The sequence below is a fragment of the Ciconia boyciana genome, chromosome 10, assembly GCF_034638445.1.
Source record: "Ciconia boyciana chromosome 10, ASM3463844v1, whole genome shotgun sequence".
Lineage (NCBI taxonomy): Eukaryota > Metazoa > Chordata > Aves > Ciconiiformes > Ciconiidae > Ciconia > Ciconia boyciana.
In genome coordinates, this window is record NC_132943.1 from 40,157,422 (window position 1) to 40,174,048 (window position 16,627).

Consider the following 16,627-nt stretch of genomic DNA (forward strand, 5'->3'; position numbering starts at 1 on the left):
CTTTTATAGCCGAGTCTATAGCCAACACAGAAAGTCCTTCACCCTTCATCTGTTACATAAAGCTGTCTCCTAAGAGCAGTTGAAGTGTCTTGTACAGGGTGCATCACACCAGCTTAATCTTAAAAACTTCCTCGCCAGCAGATATGACCAGCATAAAAATGGTATCCTATCGATACTGTTATCGCTTTCACCCTCTCTGGAGAAAACAAAAAATCAATGCTCACATATTAAACGGATCACAGCCCACCTACGTACAGGAGAGTTTTCCATAGGAACTGCGCATAGGGCATCATCCAGCTGCAGTGTTTCTAGCAAGGTCTCATGTAGATCTGGTTTTGACCCAGATCATTTAATATCTTATCAAAAGATCTAACCAAAAACCCAGAGAAATAGAGCCAGTAACGTTCACAGATGAGGCAGATCTGTGACAGCACGATAAAGATGAGGATGTCAGTTATCCAAAGCCACCCGCATCTCTTGGGTAGCTGGACTCATTTGACCAACACGTGTTTTAGCACATCTCAGCTCCGGATCAGACATCCAAGGACCAGTGATGTTGGTCCCATTCATACGGAGGAGCGTTGTATTCTGAAAAGCAGTGATTCAGCCAAAGCTTAGAGGTCAGCTAAACACAGGGCCAAAGTGCAACGCACAACTGTAAGCACAGCTCACTGCTCCACAAATACTGAAAAGCCATTTAGGGGAACACAAGGAGATATTTCTCCATGTCTTTATATCTCTGTATATACCCATCTATAAGTACATGAGGAACAGTCCCCAGAAGAAGCAGCAAGACAGGTACTGGAACACTGTCTCCAAGTCTGGTATCCATGCTTTGACAAATAAAGGAGTCAGAATAGCATTACAAAAATATCTTTGGACTTCTGAAAATGAGAAGCAGCTTGGGGTTTTTTTATAATTAGATGATAAAACCATTAGTGCTAGCGAGGACCTATTTTTGCTCCGTGCTAGAACACCACCTAGCTCTGAAGGACTTCTAAGAACTAACATAATGCAAATAATCAATATCAGCCTGGATTGATTTAAACCTTGCTGTGTTCTAGTGTCTGCTGACAACTTCTGTTTTCTTACTGGAAGAAAGGGGGACGAGTTGAATGCAAATAAAGAGAACATTTGACTGAATAAATTCATTTTTAAAAAGAACTCCCAAGAAAAAGCACTTTAAATGCCTTATCATGGCCACACAGCAGCAGCGTAACGCTCGGTGTGTACGGCAGGCATCCGAACCGTGATTCACTGCTCGGGAAACGCAACCGGTGCCCAAACACTACACATTTCTGCCACTTCAGTAAAAGGAGAAGCTTTTCAAGCAGGTAGGGCTCGGGTTGTTTTCAGGTCAGCCATCAAAACATCTTTTTGATAGATAACAATATACAGAGGTATCCAAGGGCAACTATATTCCACACTTTTCGTAGTATGCTGGCCAAAACGGTCAAGCGTGGCCATCAGTTTTGAATATGCAGCATGCAACGCCTAAACTAGTTTTGATGGAGACCAATGACTGATACTAGCCGCAACCTCAGGCACAAGGACTCTACGCGCCTCGAGCTAAGCATCCAAAAAAAAAAAAAAAGTAAAAAAAATCTGCAGTGACCGTACTCCTAGATGTCTGGATTTATCCATAAATGAGATGCAGACTGAGCTGACAACTAGAAGTCAAGTTGCACTAACACAGGCAGATGCTGTCTCAAAATGACCCATTTTGGTGGTTATAATGGCTATCACCAGAACAGGTACGTACGAGAGGATACGCGGAGATGAGAGCATATCCATAGGAGCGCACAACAGCCCAGAGAGCTCCGAAGGAGCACTCGCGCCTCGCAGAGAAACAGGGTAACTCAGCTTAGCTCCAGCAAGGCTGCTCAGGCCACGGAGATTTGTAGCAGCTGAGGATCTGGTTCTACGGGCGATGTACCCCCTCGTGCCTCGTACAGCAGCTCGGCCTTCCTGAGACGGGACTGCTTCAGAAAAGCGGTTTGGAGAGCCGGAGCATCTGCGGTACCGCTGACAGCAGGATGCCAAAATGCCTCTTCACAGCTTGCGTGCAAATACAGCTGCGTTCCAGGCATGTCTGCCACGGCTCGCGTGGAACCGAAAACAGCTTGACAACTTCACTCGAGTCCAACAGCAACCGCAGAGCTCTCTTTTGTAGATTACTCCTGTTTCTTCAGCATCATGAATCACATTCAGAAGCAAACCTTTAGATTTGTTTGCTTTTTTTTTTTTTTTTAAAGTCAGTTATCAAGAGACAGCCAGTGGCAGGCTACCATAGGAGATGAATTTGTAAAGGGAGGCCGGTCAGATTTTGCAACTAACTGATAAAAACAAATCAACCGCAGAAACAAATTCCTCTACTCATTTCAAAGAGGGGGAAAAAAAAAAAAAAAAAAAAAGAAAGAGAAAGGCTTCAAGCAAGATCTCTTTTTTTCCATCTCGGAGATTTCTGGGAGTGCTTTGAATGCTTTATTTTAGCAAGGAATAAAAGTCCCTGCTCCTGATAGATTACAGCCTTCTCTGCCCTGAAGACAGATCAATATTACAGATCACAAATAAAATAGTCAGAAGGATTGAAAACAGGATTTACAACTGAATAGCTACCACACCTACATGAAAATAATAATTTACATTCCTCACCACACCCTATAAACTACACACAGGCAGCCTGAAACAGGAAAAGTAACAAAAATAATGGGAAAGAGCAGCAAATAGTGTCTTGACATTATTTGAACTGATACGAAAACAGGAGTTGAGGGCAGGGAAGTATTTCCTCTTGAAACCAAACAAAATAACCCAGAAGCCTTTGGAGGGTTTAGAGTTTCAGGCTTTCTTATTGAGAAAAAAAATCCCCAAATCCTCCCAAATCTATGAAAAGCAGACACTTTCCATAGAGAATGGGTTCATTGAAAAGCAATTTTCTGTTAAAAATCAGTTTTGACAGGGTAGTTTCATCCGGGCTCAGATGTTGGATGCCACAGGAGCGTTTGTCAGGAATAAAAATAGGCATTTAGCTCCGAAGGGCCGGGTTGCCAGGGTTAAAGGCTTCTTCTTGCCTAGGGGAGAGGTTCCTCCGTCCCAGGGACGGCCGGTGACAGATCAGAAGGGATAGAGGTTCACGATTTGTGTGGGAGTCTTGAATAATCTGTTCCTATTTTAATGTGAACATGGGTGGTAACATGGAATTACAGCGTGTGGAGGCGGGCTGGTGTGCGCGGATTAATGAAAAATAATGAGATAATATTGAGCATTTATATAGTCTCATTAGAAGGGCTCGGTTTCTCCACCGACAGAAATCCCTGGGAAATGTCATATTCTGGGACTCCATCCCTAATCTCTGTACCAGGAATTAATAGGACACACACAGGCTATTTCACAAGTATGTTCCTTTGAAAAGATCTTTCATTCTTAGCCTTAAATTTTAAGCAACCCGAGTACTTACGCAGTAATCCTTTCAACTCATATTTCACTGAATCCAGAAGTCGTTGTGGCTCCTAAGGTACTCTGCTGTGAAAAAAAATAAACACTGATAATTGCATGCTGGAAATTATGACATGCTTACACGATGCACCAAGAAGAGACAAAAATAAGCACTGAAGGGCAGAAGGGTAAAGGTGGGTTTATTGAGGACTAACTACATTAGGATTGACTAAAAAGAAAAAAAACCACCACCAAGCATGTTCAACCTGCAATCCAAGCAAAATTTATATTTAGTCCCTCGATTATTGTGAGTTTCCTAATGCGATTTTGAGGGCCTACCGTTGCCTCCCATTAACACGGTTCGGTTATATAGTCTGCGGTGTCTCGGTGGGAAATGATTCATTGGGGGGCTGGGGTTTGACATTCGAGCACAGAGATGGAGAAAAACACACTTTGATTCATCACGCTTCAAAAACACAAATTCACCCTCAGATGAAGCTTTAGCAATTTCTTGAAAGTACTGCATAAAAATAGAAATATTAGCGCTATAGAAGCGAAAGCCAGGAACCAACACTTGATCTTTAGTTAACGGGGACAATTATATTGGTTTTGGTAAAGCACTTGTCAGAACGCGCTGCTCAAAATTCACTTGCGCTGTCACTGCTGGTTGGCGACAAGGGGAATTTCAGCTTAATGCCAAGGTGCTAGACAGGCAGGTCAGACAGACGTCACTTACCCGGCTACTAGATTGATCCAGTCAATCAACATGAAGGGTGATGCTGCAGTTTAAAAGACCCGCTGTGATTACATCATTTGATTCAGTAACAGAGAAAACTATGCAATATTTGGAAACCAGTTGCCTCCTGTAGACCAAATTAAGACTCGAGGATGACAGCGTATGCAGGCACTCGTCACCGGAGTAATTTTTAAGCCTCTGTTGCTATAAAGCAGGAAAGGGCTGTTTTCAAGAGCAAGAGTTTCCCAGCAAAAGTGATGCAGGGGAAGGATTAGAGGCGATTCCCTGTTGCCTAGATAAAGCTGACGGGTGAGGTCAACCTGCCCTTTGCTTGCAGTCACTGACAGGGTGATCTAGAGACAAAGGTGATGGTACACCACGGTGCGACTCTCACCCAGACACTTCAACAAGCACAAACACCACACTGGCCCTGAATCACGGCCAGGAGATTTCTAAGACGCTCTTCCTTAATAACATGAGGCCATGCACAGAATCTCCCTCCTGCAAATGACTTGGCAGCCTTAATGTATTATCAGTTGTTTAGTTTCTGCCTATGAGCTCTCCCCTCGTCTTCTCAGACCCTTATCTGAAGCCAATGAAAAGAGCATCACCACCTCCAGCAAGTTTTGGGACAGGACCTTGAGTCAGTCAAGCCAGTCGTTTCTGTCTTACGATGGCACAACATGGTTTCTCCTCTATGCATTAAAGATTTGGACTGTTCCATTAGCTGAATCTTGGGTCTTTTTGAAGCAAAACCAGTAATCTGGCAATCCTGAGTGAAGGAAAACAGGGGAAATTCTGCTCATTGGACAGAAGCATTCCTTGGAGACAACATACATCAAACATGACTTAAGGGGAAATTAAGTTTTATTCAGATGATATCTTAAGGAGTTTCCATTCTCATGTCAATGATGAACACTTTTATTACGGGGAGAGGCTGGTTAATCTTTAACCAAGAATTTACAAGAGATTCTTAAAACAAACAACAAACAACTTACGAAGCTTCATGAGATCTTCCTTTTATTCTGAAGAGTTTGTACCGTGAATGCTACCAGACCGATAGCTGCGTTACGAAAGAAAGAACAAGTTAGGTGATGTGAACTACCCAATAAATCCCTACTGGGAAGCTCACCTCCGGATACAACAGAGAGCAGCTCAGCCAAAAACCCATGGGAAGGGTTCAGAGGAATTGTTTATGTGGTCTGAGTGTTTTCCAGAAAAAGCTGGACCTCGGGCCACCAACTCATTTCAAAAACACGGTAGACCAAGTGGCAGGTGACCAATGCCACCATTTTATGTAGTAGGACCTTAGGGGGAATACTTCTCTAACTTCATACTGAAGCTGATGAAAAGAATGTCATTCGCTTCAATGAATATTAAAAGTGGATCTGTGCCCAGTTTGCCAGTCTCATAACCCATACGCATAACCCCAACTCATAACGCATTGAGTCCCTCTAGTTAATTAATAGGATTTGTTATCAGGTAGAAATGCAATTCCTTTGAGGTGCCAAATTGCCATGCGCGTTTCCTGCTGCAAGAAAGAAAAATGCATGCACACACCAACGTTTCCAGAAAGCTTGAATGGAAAACCCTTTCATGTCAGAAGTTTATTTTTATTGGTAAAATATTAAATAATATACAGAATTAAAAACTGCACTTACACTTCTGAGAAGAAATAATTCTTGGACAAATTATATGCTTGTTCCTGAGATTCCCTACATTTATTCCAGTAGCTGTGCACTCAAGACAGTACAAACCTTTATAATATAATCCTTTTCACAAAGTATTACAAAGTTTCTGCAGCTTCTTTTATTTATACACACATACGGACTCACACTCTCACATGGCTGTACAACACTCACACATGTACAGAGTACACGCATACAGATGTGGAACCATATGTATGCATGTATACTAAGAAGAAAAAAAAAATAACAACAAGTCCCATAGTTCAGTCTCTAGTGGCAAAACTTTTTTAGCGGGGGGATACAGGTTTACATTAGGGTTGCTCACATGCACCACTGTCATAGTGATCAGTTCTAAACTCCTTTGACAAGAGCATGTTCCTATGACCACATAAAGCAATGGGACAATTCCCAGGGTCTTCACTGGCTTTTGGAATAAACTCTGATTTTCTGATTTCCTTTTTAATTTAATTTTTTTAATTTAAAAGATTCCTCAATTTGAGCTCAGAACATCTGTCACAGAACTAAAAAACCGTAATCTGCGAGAAAGGTGGTCATTTGCCAGATTACTCACCCAGCTGGCTTCAGGAAAACAGCACTGAAGTGGGCAGAGTGCAACTCTGTGTGAGTCAGGGACGATGCCGTGACAAATGGGTCAGACCCCATAGCCTGAAATGACGCTCACCAAATGGGGCGTGCTTTGCTACGAGCCCACTGCTGCAGCGAGGTCCCTTTCGGTGGGAGGACCTGAGCAACCTACGTGAGGTTACCAGAATTTGGCCCTAGGAGCGTGAACCCATGGGCGACCGCGACGGTCACCCACTGAATGCATTTTTCTTCTTGAACTCAAACACAAGAGTCTGGGAAATAATTTTGGCAATCAATCAGAACGGGATACAGTCTTCTTACCTCTGTTATTATTAAAAAGAAACATCTTAAATACAAATTTAAAAGACAAAAGTGGCTACTGTGCATGCGCAGTAACTGCCTTTCAAAGAAATCTCGACGGGATTTTTTTTTTATTTTATTACGTACCTAAATACATATTTACAGAACAGCGGCTTCAGTCTACTGGGGGAAAAAAAAAGGCATTAAAAATACACTATATATAAATATGTATGATATGTAAAACAAGTCCCATCTAAACTTATATAAGACAAGGAGAACTCTAAAGAAGCTTTTCTGGTCTCTCAGGTAGATAAAGGACACGAGTCCTGTAATTCTTACAGAGGCAAATCTCTCCCATTAGAGTAAATGGCAGTTTTGCCCTAGCTAAGAGATTAGGCCTAATCCAAAATCCATCGTCAAAGTCAACAAGAGTCTCCACTGAGTGGGTTTTGGATCAGACCAAAAGATCTTTTTTTTGTTGTTGTTGTTATTTTTAATAAACATCAATATTAAGTGCTTTTCTTAAAAAGAAAGCTGCAATTAGAAAAGAAAAGGAAGGACGAGGCAAGAACAGGTATGTCCTTAATTCCTACACTGGATGTGTTTCAATGTCAAATAAAAGCAGGAGTTAAAGTATGGGCTTTAGCCTTAACTTACAGTTTCTCACCTTTTGTCAGTCACAATCTTAATTCACGTAGTTACTTGAACCTTATCTTTGAATGTATTTAAGACAGCATTTTGTTTCACTGATTTGTATGGACTGGGGAAAGAAAAAAGAAACCGTTGTACGTTAATAAGACGTCAGGGAAAGTATTGCACTTGAACAGAAAAATAACCCAAAAAGGTGGTTTTGTTGGTGTGTTTTTTTTTTTTTTTAACTAATATAAGCAAATCATCCATGTCTGCAATGAGCATGTTTAGAAAGCAGGATCCAAGAATGAAGCATAAGAAGCAAATTTGGGGTTGGTAACCCCCACCCTGGAATACAACAGTAGTAAAACTTTTTTTAAAGCATTTTCTTCCAACAGGAAAAAAAAATTATATGACTTTTTTTACTTTACAATTTTAAATCTTTCTAAACATTTGCATTAAAAGTTTCCAGTTTCTCATAAAAAGATATACATTTTAGGAAAAAAAAAAAAATACAACCGGAAAATAAAACCAACTAAAAAGGAAGGCAAATATACAGTATTATAATTACATCACTGTGGAGTCATCTCGGAAGGTACCCTAGATCTTTAAAGTGTTACAAAGAGTACATATCTTAATTTTTTTTTTTCTCAAATCAACTATCTTTTTTTCTTTTTCCTGTTTTTAATATAAAACTACACTTGAGTACAAAAATATGTAAACAGACTGTACAGCCAATGAACAAAAAAACCCCCCCAAAACAAACCCCCAAACCCTAGACAGCCCAAAGCTACAGGAGATAAGAGCAGGCCCAGACGTAAAGCTCGGAGAAGGAAAAGGGGGAGAGAGAAAGAGAAAACCACTGAAAGCCCGAGGAGACTGCTACATGGCAGAGGAAGTGAACATGTTCAAGCTCTGAGGACACTTGACAAATCGTCAAATAATTGATCACAGTTTCAGAATCTGAACGACTACAACAATAACCAAAAAGTCCTTCCCTTGTTACAGTGTGTTCAGGAACGAACATCCATTTCCAGTAAGCAATGCCAAATCCCAGTAAGTGCATAGTAAGGGATTCAGTGACCTCTACCCCTTCGAGAAGCTTTTCTTATTCGATGTCACTTGAGGTAAAACTAAATGGCCCGATTTACTGCAAACTGGCCTCGTTGTGCCAATAACGGAGTCGTGCCCTCCACTACGCCTTGCGGGAGGCATCCGTATTTTATCCGAGACTGATAATACAGACTAGAGGCTACCGGTATTCACGTACCGCCGAGCGCGAGGGATTAAGGCTACTATACAAATGTAAGCGACCGCGTCTTCACCGCAGAGCCCTGCCACTGAGTGCTGAACGACCGAGACCTAACCAGAGCTGCACCAATTAGCGAATAAGGCCCTCATCTCACAAATAATGGCAATTATTAAAAGCACACAGCTAACTGCAAAGCTCCTCTGCCCTTCCAGATCTAATCGAAGGGATGGCAGGAGGCGAAGCATGTGCTCAAATGTTTTCCTGGGCTGCAGTGCAGTCGCCTAAATCAATCCCTGCTGCAGGAAGGAAGCATCAGCCCAAGCTTTGGGTCAAGCTGCTCCCTTTCTCCCAACAGAGTACACATCATGCGAGCCCCTCTCAAGACATGATCCGATTAACTTCGTCATCATTCACTCTTTTAAAATACTTCACATACTGCTAGCAAGTACATCACAGCATATTTTTTGTAACTGTAAATAACATTAGGTTTTACTACAGCAATGTAAGTCTTTGTTGAAACGGGCATTTCTGGCCACTGATTAATTAGTTCCCGTGATTTGTATGTAAAGGAAAAGTTTTTACAGAAGGAGAGAGCATGGGCAGTTATCCTCCCAAATGAGGATCCACGTGAGCATACCGATAACCACCTTTCCGAAGGCTGGAAGCGAACGGGAACCGGCAACGCTTGTCTGCATGAACAACTGAAAAGCTAGGTGATTTAAATAGATACCAGTTTTATTGTAATCTTGGCCTGTTAAGCGTGCAGCATGGCAAAACGCCAGCACACCACCTCCTACTGACTGTCCTCCACTCACTTCAGAGCCTCAGTGGAGAAGGAGGGCAGAAATCACACGCTGCCAGGCATGGCTGCAGGAGGCTAAATTAGAAACCGGTGATGTTCTCCTTGGCCTATACTTCAAGACAACTCTTAACGGGATAAAGGGAATATATTTACTACGCAGCAAATTCTGCCTCTTTTCTACCTAATTCCTCCTCCCACGTACCCTCTGTGACTGCCGTGGGCCCGGACCCCTGCAGAGAGGTGCTGAGGAGCTGGCACCAGGCTGCCGCTGGGCTCGGGGTCTGACCAAAAGCGGGCTGGCTTAGTCACCTCCCCTGCCGGCAAGCTTCGTGCCGTGCCCGTGCCGGCCCGCTTCGATGCTGCACCCGTGCAGCGTAAATAACTAGATCTGAAACTAGGTCAACAACCTGCCAGGAAAGTACCAAAACAACACTGCGCTTCTCACCAAAGCATTACATCTTCTACAGATGGGCTTCTCTCATCTCTACGTCAATTATTAGGGTGGCAGCAGTGTGACAGTCAAACTTGCAAACCATTTCCAAAGGACTTTTGTTCTTGCTGGATTTCTTTTTCTGGGTTAAAGCAAGTGGCAGATGCTTTAAAGCCTGCTCCCATTCCTCAATAGGAAGTTAAAAGCACAGCAAAGTCCATTTTCAAGCGTGCTTTACTTAAAGCTGGGGAGGGGAAGAAATCAGGAGACGGCTGCCCTGGCACCCCATGGGGCACTGTGCAGCTGGGGGCTTTTGGGGTGAGTCTCGGTGCTGCTCTGGGGACCCTGTGTTGGTTGGGACCAGCTGAGACCAGCTCTGGCTGGATAGCTGGAATGCACTTTGCTAGGGTAATTTTCAGCCCTTCCCACTCCTAAAAGCCAGCTGACTCCAGGAAATCTCACAGCAAAGTACTAAGAAGGTCCATGGTCCTCTCTCCGGGTCAAGCGGCCAAGGAGGGTGCGGAAGGGGAGAGGGATCTGCCTCCCTGTGCTGCAGGAGAAGGGACGTTTACTTTTGGTTGGTTTTTGTCGTGCATTCTGAAAGGGTATGGTAGGATATCATGAACGACATCACAAACTTCCAAAATGCATTTGAAAAAGGCACATATACAATAAAGCATATATCTAATTATATGATACCATATATATAAATATACTTTCTCAAAATCTCCAGCTGCCCTAGACCGCAGGCCATTACTACCATACATTTTTGTCTTTAAATGATACTAAGCCAAGCTAAGATGCACATTTCTAGCGTCAAAGCCAATTTCATCGCACTTTTCCTAAAGTCCCACAGTGAGTTTAGCCGACGCGGGCGTCAGTGCAGCCTCCCTTCTCCCTCCTCATTACCTTATAATGCACAGCGAGAGTTAAGGAAAGGAGAATTATCTAGCGAAGGAAGTGTATTACTGCGGCTCCTGTCCCTGGCCGAAATAAGCGCCTTTCCCTAAATTATCTCCCAAGTTTCTTTCTGGAAGGAGTGTCTGTTGTCTGGCTTCTTTCAATGGAGTTTTGTTTTTTTTTTCCAAATATGAAAAAGCCAGCTCAGGACCTAGACAACAGTAATAATGTCCTATTAAAGGCCAGTTTTGAAGGGTTTGGTTTAGTTCCTGGCCTCCTCTTCTGCCTGACAGCCCCAATTTAGGAATACCCTTGTAAACAGAAAGAAATTTGGAAACTCTTAAAATTGAGAATTTCTTCACCTTTTACTAAATATACTTTAGTTCCACATAGCTATTTTGTGAGCTGTGTCCTCACATTGTAGAAACTACTACCATTAAAAAATCAGGCCAATTAACAAATTTAGATTCTTTCTCTCTAAACCAGACCGATAGAGGTTAATGCCTAGACACCTTTCACATCACATCATAGATGGAAGCACTTTTTAAGGAGAATAAAATTGTTTTAATCCCATAAGTTACTGAGTAAAGAGCTGGCTTTACTGAAAAACGCTATATATTTTGATGTGCACTCCTAACTGATTGCAAAGAGAGGTGGCTGTAAAATTCATTGGCCATAACAGCAGATATATAGATAACGCCCTTTGCTCCAAGAATATGGATCATACCAAGAGCAGAATAAGCAGTCACACTTCTATTTCATTTAATAGGCTTGTAATACTCTAAATTGAGTCAGAATCCTACAATTCTGATGCAAAAAGCAGCGAAAGGGTTTACTGGCAGGGATGTGTGCAGAAATGGCTTTTTTTTTTTTTTTCTTAATGAAAATGGGGAATGCTCACAGGAAGCCAATTCTAAATTTGCAAATGCATGTTTTTAACTGGAAACTTGATTTCAAGAATTTCAAGAGAGTCCAATAAAAATCAGCCAGGTTCAATTCCTAGCACCAAATACTTAGAACAAATGGATCCGCAGGCCAAGGATTGTCTACTGAAATTCCTAGTGCACTGTGAATGACTAATGAACTCGACAACACTCAAGAGCTTTTCTTAGAAATTTGCAGAGAGCAAGCAAGGAAAAAAAAAATCTCTGAGGTCCCATTTTGCACACTTCCATGTAGGGGCAAACTGATTTATATAAAACCCTCACATAATTTTCAGTAGGAAGTGAATGCTAAAATAAATGCTAGTCCAAAACTTTGTTCAAAATTTGAAATAGAATTTAATCTTTCTCCTTTCCCTAGCTCTAGGAAGAAAAACTTCAGTGAGTGTTCAGAAAAGGACACTGATAATCAAAATCAATGCAACCCAGCTTCTTGCTCTACAAAAAATGCATTTTTTGGAAGATAACTAAACCAGCATCTCCCCTCTGCCTCCCCAGTTCTCTCTTTCTGTGATACCAGGACATGGCAGTGCTCACATACAGATCTTGCATGCTACCATTGGAACAAGAAGTCGAGCTTGACTGAAGCCAGCTACAGAACCACCAAGCCTCCCTGTCTGATCTTTTAAAGATCTACAGAATATACACTACAGGAGGTATCAATGAATCACCAATGAATGAAAGTGCACACTAATGAACTGCAGATATAATTGCAGCCAACTTATTTGTGGATACACAAGAGATTCTCTTCTGCCTTTCCCGTATTCCGGTGCTTTCCCAAACACAGGCAGAATTTTTTAACACTTTTTCCCCAGCGCTAACTATTCCAAGAAACCACAGCCTAAGTTCTTTCCGCTGACCACAGAGGGGAGAACGGAGCGCTGACCCCCAGAGACTGAAAGGGATTGCCAGCAACCCTTTTCTCTGGCTCAGGCACGTGTCTTCTGGAGGCCCATGCAAGGCCAGTGACCTTCAGGCCCAGCACCTTTCCCTTTGCACGTCGTTCTTGAAAGACCTTTGCTGCCTCAGCAGAAATCACAACCACTTTTTCTGGGAGCGACATGCTGTAAAAGCAACCCCCCTTTTCTGAATTTCCAAGCACATCCTGATGCAGAACGTGGCCGGCCGCCTCCAAAGCCAGCCTTCACAGCTGCAGAGAATCAGCCATATGGAATAGAAGTGATGCCCTCCAGCATCTCCCCATTTTTCTCCTGCACAAACTCCCTTGATTGCACCAAGCACAAGAAAATGAGAATGGTCTGGAGGACGGCAGCGGTTCATTTGCCTGAGTTTCCTCTACATTAGGACAAAGAAAGAAGGAGGGGGAGGAACCCAACGACATTAAGAACAATGTTGGGAATAGGTCTTTAAATCTGTCTCTCCAAAGGCCATATATTCCCAGCCTTGATAGCTCTCACATTACACAAGATGACATTTCTCTCCATATTGTATTATAATTAATAGGCTACTGCAAGACTTTACCAGCTCCTACTTAATAGCATTTCAGTGCTGGGAAGCAGTCATCAGGTAATCTGGCCATGATCTACTGTATCCTTTCGAAGCACAGGTTCTAGCTGCCAAGAATGTCACCATAAAAAGATTTCAATCAATACCACTCAGCTCCTACTTTCAAATGCTCCAGGTCTAGGAAGAGAAGAAGAAAAAAACCCAGTACCCTCGAAGCGAACAGCAAACTGGCATATGCATCAAGTACGCAGATTGAAGTGTGCAGATGGGAATTCATTATGGCCTGATCTTGCTCTCTCTTTTATACTTCAGTAACTTTATACTTTGGAAAAGGTCTCACCAAGCGTATGGAGACCGTGTGCACGGAAGGGGTTAAACCCATGCAGATCTTTCCATTCTCAAGCTGTGCTCTTGTTGCCAAACAACAACATTTCAATTGTGATTGGTACAAACAGTTGGGTTTCAATGGCAATCTGTCACATAGGTTTAAGCCCAGTTTTTACTGATGCAACCTGCAACTTGCTGGGTCGTTGCTGGCTTTGTTATTTACTAGGAGAGAAGGAAAGGAAACAAAACAGATTGGTGGTTTTTTTCTCTTGTCCAGTCTGTAGTTCAAGGACTTGCTCTGGAGTTCGTTTCTCCATTTGTATTCCCTAGAGTGAAATTAATAAATTAGGAATAAAAGTGAAATCTGCAAATCCAAATCAAAGCACAGCATCTGCACCTCCATGTCTCACTTTCTAAGGAAGCAGGGAAGGTCATATGTGATCTGTTCATTTGCAGGGCTTCTGTGCTCTCCAAGAGCAAAGGCTATCCAGCAAAATCTGCAAACACTTCCACCCCTAAATTAAAGCAGAACTGATGACTTAAAAACAAAAGGAAGTCACTGGTTCAGCAAATTAGCAAATAAGATGTCAACAAGAGGAAAAATGGCCAAGGCTCAGATCCTGATGTAGCTGAAGTAGTTGGGGTAGTTCCATTAAATTCAACGGAGCTAAAAGGATTAATGCCAGCCGAGGACCTGGCTCCTAGCGTTTTCCCAGCTGCAAGTCTTAGTTTAGGCTGTTGCCAAGAGGTTAACACTGTGATAATAGAATGAGAAAGTATTTATATAGGTATATATAGATATATAATTATATTTAAAGAACACTTTGCTACTAGTACTTTTGTCATTTTAATATCCGTAATTTTAAAACAAAATTATTTCAGAAGAGCAGCAGAACCTCTTGAGTAAACTACAGACTCTCTCACCCACTCCTAGGCCACTTACTGTCCTAGAAGCAAGTTTAAATGTTACTTCTAAATGCTATTTCTTAAAACACAGGGTGCAACTAAATAAGTAAGGCTCCCATGGGTCTCTAAGAAGCCAGTGAGTCAACACATAGGCATGGAGTAACAGCAAATCAACAATTCTAAAAAAGGTGCTTCATAAGTTAAGGAAAATAAAAATACAAAGCCTCAGACTTACCACAGAAGGCCCTCAGACTTATGAAACTAAACTGCTGTGATGTGGTACAGTGTTAAGACATACATTTCTTTTTTTTTTTTTTTTTTTTTTTAAACATTCTAGAGGGGCAACACACACTGAACCCGGAAAAACAGCTCACCCTAGAAAGTAATTTTGAAAGGAATACCGACTTTGATTCATGCTCCTAAAACCCTAACAGTTTTGCTTTAAAAATAATTGTTCATTCTGCAGAATAAAATTCCCCCCTTCTCCTCCAGCCACCGAAACCCCGCACCATATCTACATGTTTGAAAAAGGCTCTCCTCTGAAATGTTTCTACCTAGTCATCTGAAATTGTAAATGAGTGGCATCTCGTCGGGACTTTAAAGCACCTAGCAGGGTTGAGCGATATCCCAAAACAGGACATGATGTACGGCTGATTGAGACAGAAACGGACTGCCTTTCAATTCCCACTGAAAGCCAGGCGGGTCACTCACCAAAAAGTGACAGCAACAACAAACCCCTCTTTTAATCCCTTCCCTTCCTTCTTTCCATTCTTAAGATGGGCAGAGCAAATGAGGTTGGGTCCACAAAAAATAAGGTTAATAATAATAATTAAACAACAGCAACAACAACAACAGCAACAACAACAAAATAGGCGTCTCAATGTCTGAGGAAAAAGTGGGATTGTAAGTGCAGTATTTCTTCATGTGCAGTTCTTCTACTTCATACGAGTCCCCTTTGGATGAGAAGGCCTAGTGGAATGTGTGCTCCCCTCGGACTATGTGCGACGAGAACTCATAGCGGTCCTGGCTTCGGTAGCCACAGATGTTGCACTCTAGCGGGTCCCGGTAGCCGTGGCAGCCCATGTGGATGGTGTACATGACATGGTCCAGGAAAAGGACGCGACAGTGCTCGCACTTGAAAGCCCTAATCTGCTCCCCTTCGCCGTTGATGACCTTGTAGATATCCTTTAAAGAGCCCTTAGAAGCTTTTGTGGCATCCAAAGCCTTGGCGTCCTCCTTCATGTAAGCCGGGCTTGGCTTTCTCTTGGGATTTAAGGCAGAGTTTCCTTGGTAGGACTGGCGGTCTTCGTGGCTGCTCTCTGAGTCAGTAGAATCCAGGCAGCTATTGCTGGGGGAGCCCTCTCTATCGTGGGTTCGACTCTTTGGTCTGATGAGGGAGATCGGGCCATCCATGTTGTTCTCGTGACTGTCAGCTGTTTCCCTGCTAATGGGCCTTTCTATCCTGTTAGGATGATAGACCTGAGCGTAAGCTGAGCTGATGACCGGGGCCACCTCTGCAATTGTGCTTGGTGTGTGCTGCATCAGGGGGTGAAGCGCCTCAGCTCCAAGGTAGGTGATTGCATTGTTGATGGCTTGGTCCATCATGTGAGACTGCATCAGCTCAGCCTCCTTCTCGTAGGTTAGGTTCATATCAAAGGGAATATCTGGATAGCCAAATCTCATGAGTTTTTCACCTAAGGGACAAGAGCAAATGAATGAGAAAAATCAATGTAATCACTCCAAGGTTTCACTGTAAGAGGGGTGGGGAGGGACAGAAAACCCCTGACTTGGGCTGAAATGCATTCCAGAGTCCAGAGTTAGCCTCCTCCTACTTGTTTACTGACCTCCTGCAAAGTTTTTGTCCTGAGATGGGTAAAATAGCAACCTCACCAACAGCTTTTTTTTTTTTTTAATTCCAGGTGAAACATGCAGCTGCAGTGACCTCCCGACCAATACCAAACCTTCCACTGGGCCTGGCTGTGCCCATGCTTCAAGTTAGGAAATATACATTAACTGGTAGAAAATGGGATTGAACCACCGAGGTCAATGAAGCTCTGCCGGTTTATACCATTAGACACTCTCCCAAAATTAAAAGAGGCAGTACCACATGTCCCCCGCACTCTGAGGTGCCTCATACATACCTTACAACAGGGCTGCATAGCAAGAAACCTAAGCGACTCGTACAGAGGGCTCGTACGGTGTCAACTTTAGAGCCACAATGTGTAAAT

At 42.7% G+C, this 16,627-nt stretch overlaps 1 protein-coding gene across 9 annotated transcripts in view; it reads right to left on the bottom strand.

The window, feature by feature from the left end:
* Positions 1-7,600: 7,600 nt before the first annotated feature.
* Positions 7,601-16,627, bottom strand: part of IKZF2 (IKAROS family zinc finger 2) — a 119,066-nt gene continuing 110,039 nt past the window's right edge. For all 9 annotated transcript variants that reach the window (XM_072874565.1, XM_072874561.1, XM_072874564.1 and 6 more), the window contains one exon: positions 7,601-16,093. In XM_072874565.1, the coding sequence (XP_072730666.1) occupies positions 15,369-16,093 (725 nt within the window). In that variant the 3' untranslated portion in view covers positions 7,601-15,368. The remainder of the gene's footprint in view (positions 16,094-16,627) is intronic.